The 18,106-nt window shown below is 34.9% G+C and overlaps 1 protein-coding gene across 7 annotated transcripts in view; it reads left to right on the top strand.

The window, feature by feature from the left end:
- The window catches only part of ltbp4 (latent transforming growth factor beta binding protein 4), an 83,757-nt gene that overhangs the window by 26,285 nt on the left and 39,366 nt on the right, over nt 1-18,106 (top strand). For all 7 annotated transcript variants that reach the window (XM_083552762.1, XM_083552758.1, XM_083552759.1 and 4 more), the window contains 4 exons: nt 3,962-4,183; nt 8,277-8,554; nt 10,094-10,193; nt 17,983-18,051. In XM_083552762.1, coding sequence (XP_083408888.1) covers nt 3,962-4,183; nt 8,277-8,554; nt 10,094-10,193; nt 17,983-18,051 — 669 coding nt within the window. The remainder of the gene's footprint in view (nt 1-3,961; nt 4,184-8,276; nt 8,555-10,093; nt 10,194-17,982; nt 18,052-18,106) is intronic.

Below are 18,106 nucleotides of genomic sequence, written 5' to 3'. Positions count from 1 at the left end.
ATTATTATTATTATTATTATTATTATATTTTTTATTTTACTTCTCTTTAATGTGCCATGCCTCATCAATCGCTGTATGGTGTTGCCTTTCAATTTGTCAGCACCACATGTTAGGGATCATATTGTATTGAAGATGACTGTCAAACTGAAAATACCTATTAATGTTTTTGACAATACTTTAAGGGGATTGGTGCCAGTAATCAAATTCATTTGCAATACACATACACTGAGGCCACAAGTGAAAATGCTTCTATTGTGTGTGTTTTCTTTCCCTTATTTTTCCAAATATTATAGACAATAACACATTTTTACAGCGTCTTAGTATTTGTATTTTGTCTTTTTTTTTTTTGTGTAGTGCTGGAACACAGACTCCACAAATTTATGCAAAAACTTATGATCCATTTTAGGTCAAATACATCAGAGTCATCTGAATACATGCCTCAATGGAAGAGATTAGGACTAAGGATGAATCTGACCTTTTGAACTAAGCAAATCTCCTTAGCATTTTAAAAGGGCCAAGAGATGTGCACAATCTTTAATATCAAAATATTAAACATACTTTCTTTGCTTCAAAAATCATAAGCCAACCATTTTTTGTGTATTTTCAATTGAAAATCCTATATGTTCAAATGTGGACATTAATGTATATAATATTTGTAAATTTTACTTTTTGTGTGTGTGTGTGTGTGTGTGTGTGTGTGTGTGTGTGTGTGTGTGTGTGTGTGTGTGTAACCAAAATGCTTTTCAGATTCTCTTATCAAAATCATAGTAAGAGTAATATCAATAATCCATAACATTTAAAGATGTTTCACATGTCTCATACGTGGAACTGAACTGAATGATTACACACAGCACATTTTCTTCAACGCTGGCATGCCTCAACTGCAGCTCCATCTCTGTAAGAAAAAAAACTCCTTAAATAATAACACATGCTGTCAGAATATTACCTAAACTTGCTGCTTATTACAAAATATGTCAAGCTGCTCATGTACTGAATGAAGCATTCACTAAGAGCTAAAACCATAGTGTGTGATTTTGTATTTATTTATTATTTTATTACTGTTCTGACATTTTTCATCCTGACAGGATTTGCAACACATTACTGCTTTCACAGTTACTTATGCACAGGGCAGCATGTTGTTCTTTCTGTGGTAAATGTTTTTGGTAAAGAGAATTGGTTGTTTGACAGAAACTATTGGTGATTTAAGGTTTGTGTGTGTGTGTGTGTGTGTGTGTGTGTGTGTGTGTGTGTGTGTGTGTGTGTGTGTGTGTGTGTGTGTGTGTGACAAAAAAATTAAATAAATTCCAGTTTCATATTGGGATTGCTTTCATTGCTTATGAACAGACTGCATCGGTCACATCAGTGAAAACTTTTCATTGTAAGTAAGTCACCAGAAAGATTGTACTTAATTCCAATCTAATCAAATTCAAATCTCAGACTATTTAATACAGAGTAATTAAATGTGCACAGTATATATAAGTAATAGTAAACAATTCAGTTTCAAATATTAAATACACACACATACGCACACACACGCACACATTGCAGGACCGATCTGACTCAGCAAACAATGAGGTCTTGTTACTTAAACTGCATGAGATCATTGTGATGTCATGAGTAAAGTAGTGCCTCTGGTGATTCTGTGTGATACAACTTGGGCTCTTTGGTTTCTACACAATCATATGCACATATCAGTTTATTTTCTCTAATAGTCTTGGGCCAACTTTAAATGTGTGTTGGAGAAAACACACACACACGAACACCTTTGAACAACCAGGTATGGTCTAAAAAAAGATCAGTCATAAAATTGATGGATAGTTGTGGACTTTGGAAAATGTCCAAGATTTTACCTAATGTGTGTATGTGTGTGTGTGTGTGTGTGTGTGTGTGTGTGTGTGTGTGTGTGTGTGTGTGTGTGTGTGTGTGTGTGTGTGTGTGTGTGTGTGTGTGTGTGTTGGTATATTTGATGATGTACATATGCAAGAGTGAATGCATAATTAAAAGACAAGGAATACTAAAATCTTTTTAAATTAGTTTTTATGAATACAAATAAAATGACAAACACAGCGTTTTTATCCATCCATATGCATTTCTAAAAATAAAATCTTTATAATTTAACAAATATGGCAATTTTCAGTATTTCACAAGGTTGGCTTGTAGCAGTCTGTGTTAATGAAAGACCACATTCAGTGATAATTCGATAATAAGATATAGATATAATATGTAAGTGAAGCAACGGGGTGTCTCTTCGACTGTTAAATACACAGTTTTGTGTTTAAAAGTTTATAGAACGTCAAAAGAAGTTAAATTTTTCTTTAAAATGTTCCTGAACTTCTGTATGTAGAATACATCTTAAATATAATCAAATGTATCTGGTATTTTCTATTATAAAATTACAAATAAAAAAGATTATTAAACTGATTTCAAGCTATTTGTACTCTTTTCAGACTGAAACTTGATATTTTTTTGTTTTTAGTAATAAATGCTTTAAATGAAACAGTTGGTCAATAGAAAAAGACTAGTTTCAGTCTGAATAGAGTACAAATAGCTTGAAATCAGTTTGCAATGAATATAACTGTGCAGAAATAGGATTAATTATCTTATATTTGTTTACTGAAATAATATAATATGAAATCCTAAACAAATAGGACAATATTCAAGATACACTATTTGGACAAAAATTTGTGGACACCTGAACATAAGATTTGCATGTGCTTTTTGAACATCCCATTCTATATTTAGACCCCACTCTTCTGGAAAGATGGTCCACTAGATTTTGGAGTGTGTTCAATAACATTTGTGCTTATTCAACCACATGTGTGTTAATAAAGTCAGGTACTGATGTGGGGTGTGGAGGCCTGGTGTGCAGTCAGCATAATTTATCCAGAGAATGTACAACAGGGTTGAGGTCGGAGCTTTATAGCAGGAGATCTTCCACTTTAACCCATTTCAAGCATATCTTTATGGAGCTGGCTTTTGTATGGAACAGGTTTGGATCTCCTACATGAAATGAAGGGAAAATGTAATGCTATCGAGACTTTCTATTCAATTGTGCTTACATTTTTGTGGCGACAGTTTGGGGAAAAATCCCATATGGCTGGAAAGGTCAGGTGTCCGAATACCTTTGTCCATACAGAGTAGCAATCACATGTATGCTAAGATAATTGTCATTCTTCCATCCCACATATTTGTTGTACATACATATTTTGTATGTATAGCTTCGATACAATGCTCATAAATGTTCCAAATAAACAATTTTGGTTCTGTTCTACTGTAGCAATATGCAATAGTATGTCTACCTCACTGTTGGAAACTTTTTTTAAAGTCTTTTACCATATATGGTGAATTGTAAACCTTATATTAAAAACTGTGATGATTGTAATAAAATTAAATAAATGAAATGAAATATGGAAGAGCAATATTTGTTAATTCCACTGCCCATTGCCAACAAGAAGTAGATTTGTTCCCTTTCAAGGTTGGTTCCTTCCTCATGGTGTCTCAGGGAGTTTTTCTTAGACACTGTCCTCTGTTTTTCTGTTCTCTGGCCTGCTTATTATGGATCAAGGGTTTGTCTGGATTTTTGCATAGCTGCTTTGTGGCAGTTTTATTGTTCAATGTTTTACACACATAAAATTTGATTTTATGTCAACAAATTTTTAGTTAATGATTTCTAGCTAGTCAATATATTTGAAAAAAAACACAAAACAAATAAACAGTTCACAGACAAATTGAAGATATAAGAATCACCAGATAATAGTGTATTATGGTGCAGACATAACACTTCATTCGAATTGTTTGAAATAAAATACTGGTAAAGAGGCTGGAGTTGCAGACCTATGATGTACATCCAGATTGTATCTAATGTAGCTGTAACTAATAAAAGGTCCAAAAAGTGCATTCAGCATACTGACTTTGATTCGATTAAATGTATCTAAGTTTCTCTCTGTGTCTTTTCCTTTAGTTCTGTGCCCCATGTTGTGTAAAAATGGAGGTGTGTGCATTCAGAAAGATCGATGTCTCTGTCCTTTGAACTTTACTGGAAAATTCTGCCATATCCCTGCACCTTCATCTTTCTCCTCTGTCAATGAGATTGAGAAGATACCTTCAAGGGCAACAAGTCAGGGGCTGATGCATTCGGAGTACGTCCTTCCTTTACAGAATCGACAGCAGAACCTCACTAATGGTAAGGTAAACTAACTGTGTCTTGATTGACCAGAATCTATGGATTGGAATTTGACATGGAGATTGTGACTGGCTGTGTCTTAATCTACAACTAAATATAAAAGTCAGTTATTAAACAATAATCCAACGTTTTCCTCAGAGACACACACACACTTCTTACACACTGTTTTTAAACCCCATTTTCTGACAATTTGGACATTTACTGCTACCAACCATTTCAGTATATAACTTTCTATCATAAAACAATACAATTAATCCAATGTAATATTAAGCAAATTTCTACAGTTAAAAAAAGTTATAAAAGAAACTTGCCTACTTTTATGTTGTGAATGTAGGCAAGTGCGTTAAAGTAGTTATACCTTTTCAGATATTTTTACTTTGGGAAATGTATTTAATTATTATTTAATTAATTTTTCTACTCTTTTATCTTATGTCCTAATTCATAAATAAATAAGTTAATAAAATTATACAAAATGTTATTATAAAAAAGGATGGAATATTGAATGCATAAATAATTATAGTTCTTGCAACTTTTAATATTTATACCAAAATAAAAGGGAAAATATTTCTTAGAGTAATATTTGGGCTTGTGATGTGTACTTTATCAGAGTACAGAACTGGAGCTAGTGAAGTAAATAAAAAGAAAGGTTGCTGATTGAAAGTTGATGTTTACGTTCATTTTTTTAATTATTCCACAAAATTGTTAAATATATCTTCAATTAATTGTGAAAGAATACATACATCTTACTGTACCTGCAGTACAATAACAAGAAAACCTATATGAAAACTGTTCTAGTGTATGCAGAAGTAGCATTATTATTAGTGTAAGATGACCTTGACTGTAATATTTAAAAAAAAAACTCAGGTGGCTCTTATGACCCAAAAACTGCAAGATACTAAATTTTGTAGGCATTCCTAAGAAACTATTATTTGTGTAACATCAGCTAAAACAAACATACACTGACATATCACATGATATTAACTCAATTTATCTTGACAGTGCCTTTTTTCAGTCAGGAAAATTCAAACAAGGCGAGTTACTACTAATGTAAGAGGTGGTAAATGTCTGGGGCTTTCAGAAGGTTTTGTATTAAAGATTTTAAAACAACAATTTTTACATTGCAGATAAACATATCAGTTGACTCATCTACTGTTTCCATAGGAGGAAAAAAGATAAAGACAATATTAGTAAAGATTGAGAGGAATCTACCACCGCTTCATATCATTTGGCTCTTTGAGACTGGAGTCCCAGTTTTGCAATTTCATGAAATTTTTACATGACCTATTAAATTTGAAAAACAATCAAGCAGTACTTCTTGTTGCGCATTCAAATTTTTTTTGGAGTTAACTGGTTTATGGTTAATGCGCTGATAAATCTTTAAAAAGCAATATTTCATAACTAGGCTATACCCTAGGCGATACCCCTAACACAATACCCCTAACACAAAATCTCTCTCTCTCTCTCTCTCTCTCTCTCTCTCTCTCTCTCTCTCTCTCTCTCTCTCTCTCTCTTTCACACTCACTCACACTCATAACAAACTCCACATGGCTAAAGAGAACAGGCAATGATTCTATTACATTCTAATCTCCTGCTTAATCTTTCCCTAGTGTTCACTACTTGGTGCTCTGCTTCCCCAGGTCGTCTCATTACATTTTACAGCAATACATCTCTGAATCTAAACCACATTGATGCTCATGCTCAAGGATTTCTTGACTCTGGGTTGTTAACACTAAAGTCTTGCACAACTGCATTATTTTCACATATTTGGCTCATGCATACAGTGTGGGAAGCACTGTTGATGTCATGGCCTATTTGGTGTTGTAAATCTTTTTGTTAAACAGCTCATATCAACAAACATGTGGTATACTAGGGATGAGACTAAATTCTTAATAATAATGAAAACGCAGATCACGATATTGGATGATTGGCAGCATCCATTAAGAAGATTGTAGGATTCTGGTGACCAGTGTTCGTTCTGAGCTAGCTTTCTCCTGCAATGTTTGTGATATAACCTTTATTTTATTTATTCAAGCTGATCTTAAAAACTAAATCTTAGATGGTTTTCTTTAGTTTTAAAGCAATTATTCACTTACATTTTCCCCTGTTATGAAATAGTTCTAAACAAATTTGATCTTTTGAGCTGTGAATTGTCCACTACTTGCTTTACTACTTGCAAACCAGTCTTGCAAACAGCTAGGAGTTACAGTTATTATTATGGAATAAGTAAAAGTACAGGGCCTGCTACAAGTTTGGAAACCCTAGCCTTTTATGGTTTTTAAAACACATGCATGTTCCTTTTGTTTATTTCGACAAATAAGGTTAACTGCAAAAACACAAACAAATTAAACTGGGAGAAAGTTGTGTGGATAGATGAGTCCTAATTTTATTTTATTTTTTGTTTAACAGTAGAGCTTATGTAAGACAGAGAACAGGAGAGAAGATGTTAGCAGACTGCCTCACACATTTAAACATGGAGGTGGAAGCTTGAAGGTTTGGAGCCGTTTTCAAGCAGGGAATGTTGGGCACTTATTCTGGGTGAAAGGAATACCGAACCAATATGGCTACCATTCCATATTTCAATAACATCTAAACTGTGGATAACTGGAAACAACTTTATCATACAACAAAACAGTCACCCGAAGCATATGTCCAAGCTCTGTAAGCATTATTTGAAAAGAAAACAGTCGGCTGAAGTTTAATCTATCATGGGATTGCTTAAATCACAGCACCTAAATCTTATGAACTGCTCTGGGATAAACTGGATCACAAGGTCAGAAATAAATATTCAACTGGCCAAGGACACCTTTGGCAAGTTTTACAAGAATCATTTCAAAGTGTTTCAGCTGTAGGTTTGGACAAACTAAATGTCTGGATGTCAAGAGTGTGTAAAGCTGTTATTCCTACTAAGGGAGTATTTTTCGATGAAAATAAAGTTCATTTTCAGCTCAGAGTTCTACAAACAATACGCCATAATGACAATGTGAAAAAAGTTTGTTTGAAATAAAAAGTGAGAAAAGTTACATGTACTGTGTATTCACAGCCTTTGCTCAATACTTTGTTAAAGCACCTTTGGCAACAATTACAGCCTCAAGTCTTTTTAAGTATGATGCTACAAGCTTAGCACACCTATTTTTGGCCAGTTTCTCTCATTCATCTTTGCAGAACCTCTCAAGCTCCATCAGGTTTGATGAGGAGCGACAGTGCACAGCCATTTCAGATCTCTCCAGAGATGTTTATTTGGGTTCAAGTCTGGGCTTTGGCTGGGCCACTCAAGGACATTCACAGAGTTGTTTCGTAGAAATTCCATTGTTATCTTGGCTGTGTGCTTAGGGTCATTGTCCTGTTGGAAGATGAACTGTTACTCTAGTCTGAGGTCCAGAGTGCTCTGTAACAGGTTTTCATCAAGGATGTGTCTGTGCATTTCTGCATTTATCTTTACCTCGATCCTGACTAGTCTTTCAGTTCCTGCCGCTGAAAAACATCCAAACTTTCTAACTTCTTCCATTTATGAATAATGGAGGCCACTGTGTTCATTGGAACCTTCAATGCTGCAAAAATGTTTCTATACCCTTCCCCAGATTTGTGCCTTAATACAATCCTGTCTCAGAGGTCTGCAGACAATCAATTAAACTTCATGGCTTGGTTTGTGCTCTTACATGTATTGTTAACTGTGGGACATTATACTGTATAGACAGATGTGTGCCTTTCTAAATAATGTCCAATCAACTGAAATACCACAAGTGGACTCCAATCAACTTGTAGAAACATTTCAAGGATGATTACTGGAAACAGAATGCACCTGTTTAAAAAAGGCTGTGAATATTTATGAATATTTTTTTTTCATTTTTTATTTTTAATAAATTTGCAAAGATTTTAAACAAAGTTCTTTCACGTTGTCATTATGGGGTATTGTAGGTAGAATTTTTTTAAATAATGAATTTCATTCATTTTGGAATAAAGCTGTAACATAACAAAATGTGGAAAAAGTGAAGCCCTGTGAATACTTTCCAGTATGCATTGTACAGTATTTATTAATGTGATAAAGTTTATGTGTGTATATGCATGTGTGACTGCTGTGTGTTCATGTATTTAGGATCTCCTATGGTGACAGTTCGAGTCCATCACCCTCCTGAGGCAAGAGTGAAGATCCACCAGGTGGTGAAGGTCACTTCAAGTTCAGGCTCGGAGACCATGATTCGATCATCAAGACTCTCAGGTTCCAGTGGCAACAGTGATCATCGCAGTATGTATCTGGCAGACAGAGCAGAGGATCCACCCGCTCTTGTCCAGGCCCAAACATTAAGGGGAGATTCTATCTACACAGAGGATTCTGTGTTTAAATATTGCTTCAGAGAAGTTCGCAATGGCCAGGTAAGAAGTACACAACACACAGACACCACACACTCTTGCACAGCCTCTCCACATTTAACAAGTTAGGCAATAGTGTAGAAAACACATCATGCCTTATGAATTTAGATTGTCAGACTTGCCAACTGGACATATTCATATACATGGTATAATTACAGAACTGGCGAGATATGTTTGGTTTAATAACACAAATAAGATGAAAAGGAATTAATTAAATCTTGTGTATTGTATAAAATGTGGTATGATGATGATTTGGCCAGATTATATGCACAATGCTAGGGTTGCAAGCCTTGCATGCTATCATACTAAACACTACAACAAGATACACCATCGGTACTAGGAGAACCTAGTATGCAGTAGTATGCAGTTTGTGTGTAATACTTGATAAATAATACACTACACAGTACATGGCATAGTATTTGATATGCAGTTACAGAGGATCAGATCTGTTTTGTTATATACCCTCATGGACATTCTAAAAGCTAAAAAGCTAACCTTACTTAATGAGGCATCAATACAGGTATCAGGTTGATACTGTGCTTATATAACTATGACCCCAATTCCCAAAAAGTTGGACCACTGTGTAAAATGTAAATAAAAACAGAATGCAAAGATTTGCAAATCTCATACATCCAAATTCTATTTGGAACAAAAGAAAAACATATCAAATGTTTAAACTGAGTATATATATATATATATATATATATATATATATATATATACAATTTTGAAGAGAAAAATAAGGTAATTTAGATTTTTAATGGCTGCAACAGGTTTCAAAAAAGTTGGGATAGGGCCAGGCTTAGTTGCTGAAACCAGTTGCTGAAGTTTTGGTGATCTGTAATGTAAGTAATGAGATATTCTGCTTTTCTTGTTTTACAATTTAATGTTGAGGAACATTATTCTAAAATTATTTCACAATTTGTAAACACAGATTGGTGAAGCCCTGCCCATCTTTACTTTTGAGTGGCTTTGTCTCTTTAAGATACACAATTTATACCCAATTCTCTTACTGACCTGTTTCATTTAACCTAATTAGTCACAAAATGTTTCTCCAACTGTTTTGATAATTTTGATAACATTTACTTTTTTTTAAATGTGTTGCATCCAAAATGACTATTTTTTTTACTTAAAATTGTAAATTTCCTCTGTTTAAACATTTGCTATTTTCTATGTTCTATTTTAGATAAAATGTTTTTATTTAAGTTTTGAATCGTGTCCTAACATTTTGGGAATTAAGGATGTAATAAACAGTTGCTCCAGTTCCAACATCTGGTGCCATGTGCTAGTATGTAATGTAAGCCTAGTGTACGTTCATGTACAACATGGCATGCACATCGGAGATCTGTGTATATTTTTCCTCTGATTTATTTATATTAATCAAAACAAAGCAGACTGTAAACTTTGCTCAGTGACCAACATGTGCACTCATGTAATGTGTAATATCTATACGAATAACAATATCTTAAGAACCTGGTCTCATTTCTTGAATATGCTAGTGTAGGTGGTCCTAATGAATCTTTATTGTTTTGTCTTCCACAGTGCAGTTCTCCACTGCCTGGCCTCCACAGCCAGGAAACATGCTGCAAGAGAAATGGTATAGCATGGGGAATAAAGGACTGTACACTCTGCCCTTCAACAGGTATGACTAGGACAGCTATGTACATTATTTATACAATTTATACAATTGTCATTAAAGCATTTTTATCCAACTTTTTGATATTAGTGAGGTTTTGTATTATCCTCACAAAACATCTGTATTCATATATACATACAACTACCAGTCATAACTTTATGATTAAGTCAAGTCAAGTCAAGAAGCTTTTATTGTCATTTCAACCATACATAGCTGACCCAGTACAAAGTGAAATAGTACCTTGAACCTTGGTGTTACATAAAACAGCTTAGAGCTACATTACACAACACAGAGCTACATAACAGAACACAGAGCTAACAACTAAAGTAGGTCGTCCTGGTCACATACAGTAAAGTGCATCGTGTGCGACCTAGTGCAAACAGTGCAAGACAAAAGACAAAACATGACAGTGTAGGACAGATACACAAATGCACAAAATAGCGCCATCCAGTATACCTACTAAATAATGTGTCATACAGTACAATGTGCAAAAAAGAAAATTATAAAGAGGTGTATGTGTAAACACAATGTTTTGCAAAACAGCAATGCAGCAATTGAGAGGTGTGCAAATACAGCATGTAAACAGTTATAATATAATTATATGATGAAATGAGTACTGAGTGTGAGTTTGAGTTTAGGTTTGTAACATTTGAGTGTGTGAGTGTGTGTGTGTGTGTGTGTGTGTGTGTGTGTGTGTGTGTGTGTGTGTGTGTGTGTGTGTGTGTGTGTGTGTGTGTGTTAAGAGTTAGCTGAATTTCAGTTCAGTTCTGTGTGTTGAGGAGCCTGATGATGGAGTCTGGATGTTAGGGCCCGGTGTCATAAGTAGCCTAAGTGTTTGATCAGGCATAACATTATGATGTTATGATTACGCCTAATATTGTGCTGGTCCTCTTTTGATGCCAAAACAGTCCTGATCCATTGAGCATTAACAGCATTTACTTCTTCAGCAATGTAAGCTAAGGTAGCTCATTTGTTGGATAGGACAACATGGGCCAGCCTTCACTCCCCACTTACATCAATTTGTCTTGGCTGCCCATGACCCTGTGTTCACCACTGTTCCTTCTTTGGAACACTTTTGGAACACCACACAAGAGCTGCAGTTTTGGATATGCTCTGACCATAGCCATCACAATTTGGCCCTTGTTAAACTAGCTGAAATCTTTACGCTTGGCCATTTCTCTTGCTTCTAACGCATCAATTTGTTGAACAAAATATTCACTTAGATAATCAGATAATCAGTGTTATTCACTCATAATAATATAATGTTATAAGGTCATAATAGTATGCCTGGTTGGTGTAAATATATACACTTACAAAAGTGAGTACACCCCTCACATTTCAGCACCTTTTTATTATATGTTCTTAAGGGACAATATTTTAGAAAGGAAAATTGGATATACTTTAGAATAGTCAGTGTGCAGCTTCTATAGCAGTATAGATTTACTGTGCTCATACAGCCATTATTGTCTAAATATCTGGCAACAAAAGTAAGTAAACCCTAAGTGAACATGTCAAAGTGTGCAAAGTGTCAAGCACCATTGTTATCCAGCACTGCATTAATCCTCCTGAGCATGGAATTTGCCAGATCTACACAAGTTGTTGCTGGGATCCTCTTCCACTCACTCTTCCATAATGACAATTTTCCTGCTCCCACATAAGGATGTCCCGCAGGTGCTCAATACTGTTTAGGTTTTTAGACATACTTGGACACTCAATCATCTTCACATTCAGCAAGGCAATTGTCATCTTGGTGTTTGTTATTATGTTGGAATATGCCGTTTGGCCCAGTTTCTGAAGTCAGGGCATCAGAATGTAACAGTACATATTGGAATCCACGTTTCTCCCAATAAACTGTAGCTCCCCAGTAACAGCAGCACTAATGCAGTCCTATACCATGATACTACCACCACAATGCTTGACTGTAGGCAAGACACAAATTCTTTGGTACTCCTCAACCAATTTCATTAACTTTTTTGCAGGCTTTTTCGTAAGCCAGCTTCAGAAGAGGCTTCTGAAGGCTTCTCTAATATTTATCCAAGTTTAATTTCTATAGTATAGTCCCTTGAGAAGATATACTAAAATGGTTGCTGAAATGTGAGTATCTCATTTTTGTGAATTACTGCACATAGCAGCTATACTATTGTGTTATCTATACCTTGTTTTTGTGTTTGTGTTTGCATGCAAAATCAGCTGCTGATTATATATAATAGATTTTACTATTGTTTGTGGTGTCCTGATTTGACAGATGACCCCTGCTAGTGCTGTGTCCTTTACAAATGGGCTGATTCTTTGAGACAGTTCTTAGCTGAAAATTAGAAGCATCTCAAATGTCCAAAAAGGCTTTTTCTCAATTTTGGTAATATGAGACAAATAGATCCTGTGATGCTTATAAATAAATTTGAGTAAATATCTGTACACTTCAGGCCTACATACCATTGTAATGTCGACAACTGAAAGCCAAATGCATCAAGTTGATTAAAGAAGAGATGTGTTTTTGCCAAAGCACATATATAGTCAAGCATCATGCTTGTGCAGCAGTAGGAAGCTTTACTGACTTCCAGCTCCATGGTTCCAGTTTATTTCAGCTTGAGTTACTGTCTGTGGAAAGTTTTGAATGTCTTTCTTTATTCATGGGCTTCCTCCCTATTCCCTGGTTTGCTTTTACCTTCCAAAAAACATTCCAGTAAATGGATTGTCCCTACATTTTAATAACCAAATTGCAGGCATACTTTCTTTCCTACTTATGCTTCATGTACTGCTAAAAACCAGAATGTTTTTAATTTCACGAGATTTCAAGTGATTAGCTAAGCAACATTGTCTAAGCAAGCCATTACCTTTGTACTTTTAAGCTCTGTATGGGTTTAATATTGCTAGTCTGCTTAGCTGTATCTAAAGAGTACTAGCCAAGACTCTTAATAAGATAGCTGATATTTGGTGATTTATTTGGGAGGACAGCACACATTTGTGACTGACTGTCATCACATATTAGCAGAATGATGAAATATTATTACGCATTAATTGAAGAATAGAAGCAGAGAAAAACAGATAGCAGATGTCAAGCGGCTGAGTGGATGCAGGTTTTTTAAGTCAATTTACTAATTCATAAGGGGGAAAAATCCTTTCCACAGGGTGTTCAGTGCAAAATACCTTTTTCCTTTTACCTTTTAGATTAGCTTTTTCAGCTTGGCCATTAACATAGGCATGATAACCTGAAACTTTTTAAAAACATAGTTTTGCAAAATGATGAATATCATTTACCATGGATACCCACTAATGGATGCTTTGGACCAGTTCCTGAACCTTAGTCACTCTTGGATATACAGATTCTAATAGCCTTTGGGTCAGAGTTTAGCATGATTAGCATGACAATACGTGAATGTTGAGGTACATTATGAGGTACATTTGTCCTGTCTTGTGGGGTTTTAAGGGTTCTGGAATAGAACAAGCAGAATACGTAAAATAAAGTGCATCTGTTTTTTGTGTGTTTCTTTCGAGTGCTTTTGAGCCTGGACTGTATGATCCTGCATGATAAAGTCTGGAGAACAAAGCATATTTTAGGTTTGTGTGATGGGCAAATATGAGAAAACCCAGTCATTGCCACCACTACTCAGGTTCACATCTATTAACTAGGAGTTAAACAATTCATTGAGTAACGTGAGTAATTTAAATACAAAAAAACTAATTGAAGCAAATTATTTGCCTCGATGCTTTGTTTAGTTCATTTAACTATATACAGAACACTGTGTTTCCTCACGGACCATTATTACTGACACACCATAAGCTAAAATCTGGATCGTTTTGGACAGGTAAACACAAAAGACTCTGCAGAATGAGAAATAGCAGAATGGGGAGATAACAATGAAGGGCGAGGAGAAGCCTGTTTTCGACTTCTTTTTCTCTCAATTCTGACTTTTTTCTCTCAATTCCGACTTAACTGCTTGCAATTCCAAGTGGGCAACATCACCCCCCTCTGCAGTGCCAGAAAGCTTTACACATTGAAAATAAAACCATAGACTCAAATATCTGAAGAGAACTCTAACAATCAGCACTGGAGAAGACAGAACAAAAACAAATCAGAACAAGTCAGAATTATGAGAAAATTGCAAGAAAAAAGTCAGAATTAGGCAAACTTTGTTTTTTAGGTGACAGACTTGGGCTTTCATAGGATTCAGGCAAATAAAAAGTGACAGAAAGGTTCCAAAGTTTGGGATCATTTCAAACTAAAACATAAAGAAAACACAATACAGTGTATTCTTTAAATAAATGGCTCGAGTAATCTGAAATTGATATACATTTTTTGATTTTTGAAATTATATATTTGTATTTACATTGTATTTGTATGCACTAAATAGGTTTAGTTTTCACAGATATTCTTCTTTCTAAAAAGGAAACAAATTAAAAAATTACTTGTTCATTTTATGAGACCCATCTTATTTTTTCTTTACTATTTAGTATTGCTCTTTAATAAAGAAAAAGCACTTCTTACCTGATCACTCGATTAATTGTTGGGATAATCGGTAGAATACTCGATTATTTAAATAATCAATAGCTACAGCCCTACTATGAACACACCTACATGTATGTTCTAACTCTTGTCAGAGGAGAAGGAGAATTTCAAGATGTCTCCACTGGGTTGGTAATAGTTACATACAATGTCCTGAAATTGAAGACGGTGCTTGCGACTCTGGTGGTGATGAATGCTTAAGAATGAAAATATCTGTCTTCATAAGGTATCACCATAGATAAAAGTAGATTGATTAGGGAATAAAGACATTGAATGTATTTACAGCATCAATGCTCTCCTATGCTGCTATGGACAGTTTTTACACCACATTAAAAGTATAGGCATTTTTTTTCCAGGTCTGGTCAGTCTTCTGACAATGAAGTTCAGACAATGAAATGAATTTTTTGCTGAAAAGTTTATGGAGAGATGAGAAAATGGTGTTCTTCCTCTCAACAAGAAGTTCATCTAGGCAGATTTCTTGGCGAAACATGGAGGTGTGCCAGTGTTTCGTCTATCACTTTTCACTTTGTGTTCTTTATTCTTTAAGTCTTCAGGTCTTTGACCGTCACAGAATGTATTTAATAAATAATCAGAAATAGAAAAGCAAATTTAAAGGGCAGGAGCACCTGATCCACATTAGGTGTCTTTGATGCTGAAGTGACGTTAAACAGACCGGTTAATTGTTTACTATGTGGCTGTGCATATATATATATATATATATATATATATATATATATATATATATATATCAGGAGGATCCTTGATCATGGGAAGAACTTCCATACAGTTTCTTTTAGGCTTCTTCATATTAATTAACTCTAAGTTGCACATTGGTAGGAACATGTACAGGAGCATTCTGTTGACACTGATAATGTTAACCATGTAGTTGCACAATTCTCCTTTGCACAATGCTCAGGCTGGGCCAGCACGATTAAGCAAGAACATCATGTTTTATGAAGTCTGACCCAACGGTCCTCTGACTAATGCACTGACACTATGAGAACTTGGAAGCCTTTAGTAGAGCTTTTAAATTTTGATCATGATGTTCTGCTTTGAGGTTTAGTGCAACTTACAATACACACTGCAATCTAAACCATCTGAGTTCCATTCTATATACAGACACAAAGTTTGTGACAAGTTTTGACATTATATTAAACATTGTGTTTCACTTCACTTTTGTGTGTGTGTATATATATATGTATAAACTACAAATTTTAAGTTCACAGTTCAAAAAACTTCAACATTAAGTGAACGATGTGTAGAGTGGATGGATGGATGGATGGATGGATGGATGGATGGATGGATGGATGGATGGATGGATGGATGGACATCAACATCATTTTCCTCTTGCATTGTTCAAAATGATTCACAAAAACAAAATAAGTAACCACATATTGGAATATGCAGGAAATAATGAAATAATATTTAAGCTAGATGAGCTCTTGGATATCACTGAAATGAAGGATGTTTTTCTTTTATTATTATTTCCAGGGGCTAGAGATGCTTTAACAGTATTAAGCATAGATCTCAATAATGCCTCTATCACCTTCTACTGAAATGCGTCACCTTTAGAATAGTTCTATTCATTGCTATCAAAACTAAATCGGTAATAAAAATTGACTACATTTTTTTGTATATAAATACTTAAGCTACTCAAAGCCAGAGGCACCGATGGCTTTTTTGAGGTTTTACTTGATTATTCAAGTATGTTGATGGAAGAACAACAATTTAATTTTCCTCTAAGGCCCTCCCGCCTAAGGCTGATTACACCAGAAAAATATGTGTAGCTACTTAAAAACATGATATTCTTCCCAATAGAGTAAACTGTGTGGATCCACCTTGCAGCAGCTAACAGAGTTCAACTCTCCTAAGATCCTCTGTAACGTGAACACTGATTATAATGTATGATGTATGATGTCTTTGCACAAAAATGAACAGCTGTTGACTGTATGCCACAAAACATAATATTAGGAACATAGCTACATTGTCAGTGCTAAGCACAGCTTGGATAGATTATTGTTTATGTAACATTCTATAAATTATACCTAGAGATTTTCAATTTAATACAGTTGCACGTAAAGGGGGAGAAGGATCGATCTTAAACCCTCAGAGAAATAATCTTATTCATTTACAAAACCAGCATGAAATGTCTTTGATGTCTGTCTAGAAGTGTTTTCGTCAACTTTCTGTTTCGAAGAATTGGGGGAAAATATAGTTTTGTTGCTCATTACATAGATACTGAAGCCAAAAGCCTGACATTAAGAGCAATAATCTTTTGTTTAAAATCATTATTCACCCAGAACTAATGTCAATGACACCACCACATTTTCACAAATGTCATTCTTTAATTTATAACTCTAATATTGATGATGGATCATTTTGGTATAAAAGAAATTTTTGACTCACGTTAAGCCCTCAGAACAACGTCTCTTTTTTTACCATTTATTGCCATTGTTGTCAAAGGTAGCATTGTGTATCTGTTTTTTAACTACTAAATGCTGTACTCAATCTTGAAAACTACAGTACATAACTGGCTTTACACTCTTGAGCACAAGTTGGAACATTAGCTGTTAGGTACTATGAAGAAAAGTAGATCACTGGTCAAGCCGTTGGCCTTCTGAATAGAAGGTCGTTAGTTCAACTCTCCCTGCACCACCATGCTACCACTGCTGATCCCTTGAGCAACTCTACTTTACTAAAGTTTTTCCATTTTGGGAGACTTTAAGTTCAGACAGAGAGAGATACTTTGAGTACTTTAGTATATTTGAAGGCAAATACTTTTTACTTTTACTCAAGTGAATTTTTTTTAAGGGATCACATTTACTTTTAATGGAGTAATATTTTACATAGTGTATCTCCTCTTTAACTCATGTACATGCTTTGTGTACTTTTGTCAACCACATTATCGTGTCTACTTACTTTATAAAATTTGTGTCAGTGTCAGTTTTAATGTCACAATGGAGTCAAACTGAACATTTCATTCAGAAACTTCTGTTGCATACCCAGTCTATTGAACTTCTTGCTAAATCCATTGCTGGAGGTTTGGTTTGTGTGTGAAATGATCTTTAATTTAAATTGACATTTATATTTGGTGGAGGTTACTGAGCTCAGTGCTGCTGTGATGACAACATGCCTGTATTTTGCCAGCATTTTGTCAGACCACTGAAGAGGTCTTGTGTCTCAAGGGTAAATCGTAGGACATAACTGTAATTTTTTACAAAATGAAACTGAAGAAATAAAATCTTGGCCTATGATTCAACAATAAATTTGTGTCAATGTGTTTCTTCACAGGAAGTAGCACGAATGGAGAGAAAAGCTGTCCGCATGGTTTTGAGAGGGTTAATGGTACACAGTGTGTGGGTATGTACAGTAAACATTAATAATTATCATGGAATGTGTCTTTAATTGTTGTGCT

The sequence above is a fragment of the Silurus aristotelis genome (genome assembly GCF_946808225.1).
Source record: "Silurus aristotelis genome assembly, chromosome: 10".
NCBI lineage: Eukaryota > Metazoa > Chordata > Actinopteri > Siluriformes > Siluridae > Silurus > Silurus aristotelis.
This window is presented reverse-complemented; position numbering and strand designations above follow the sequence as displayed.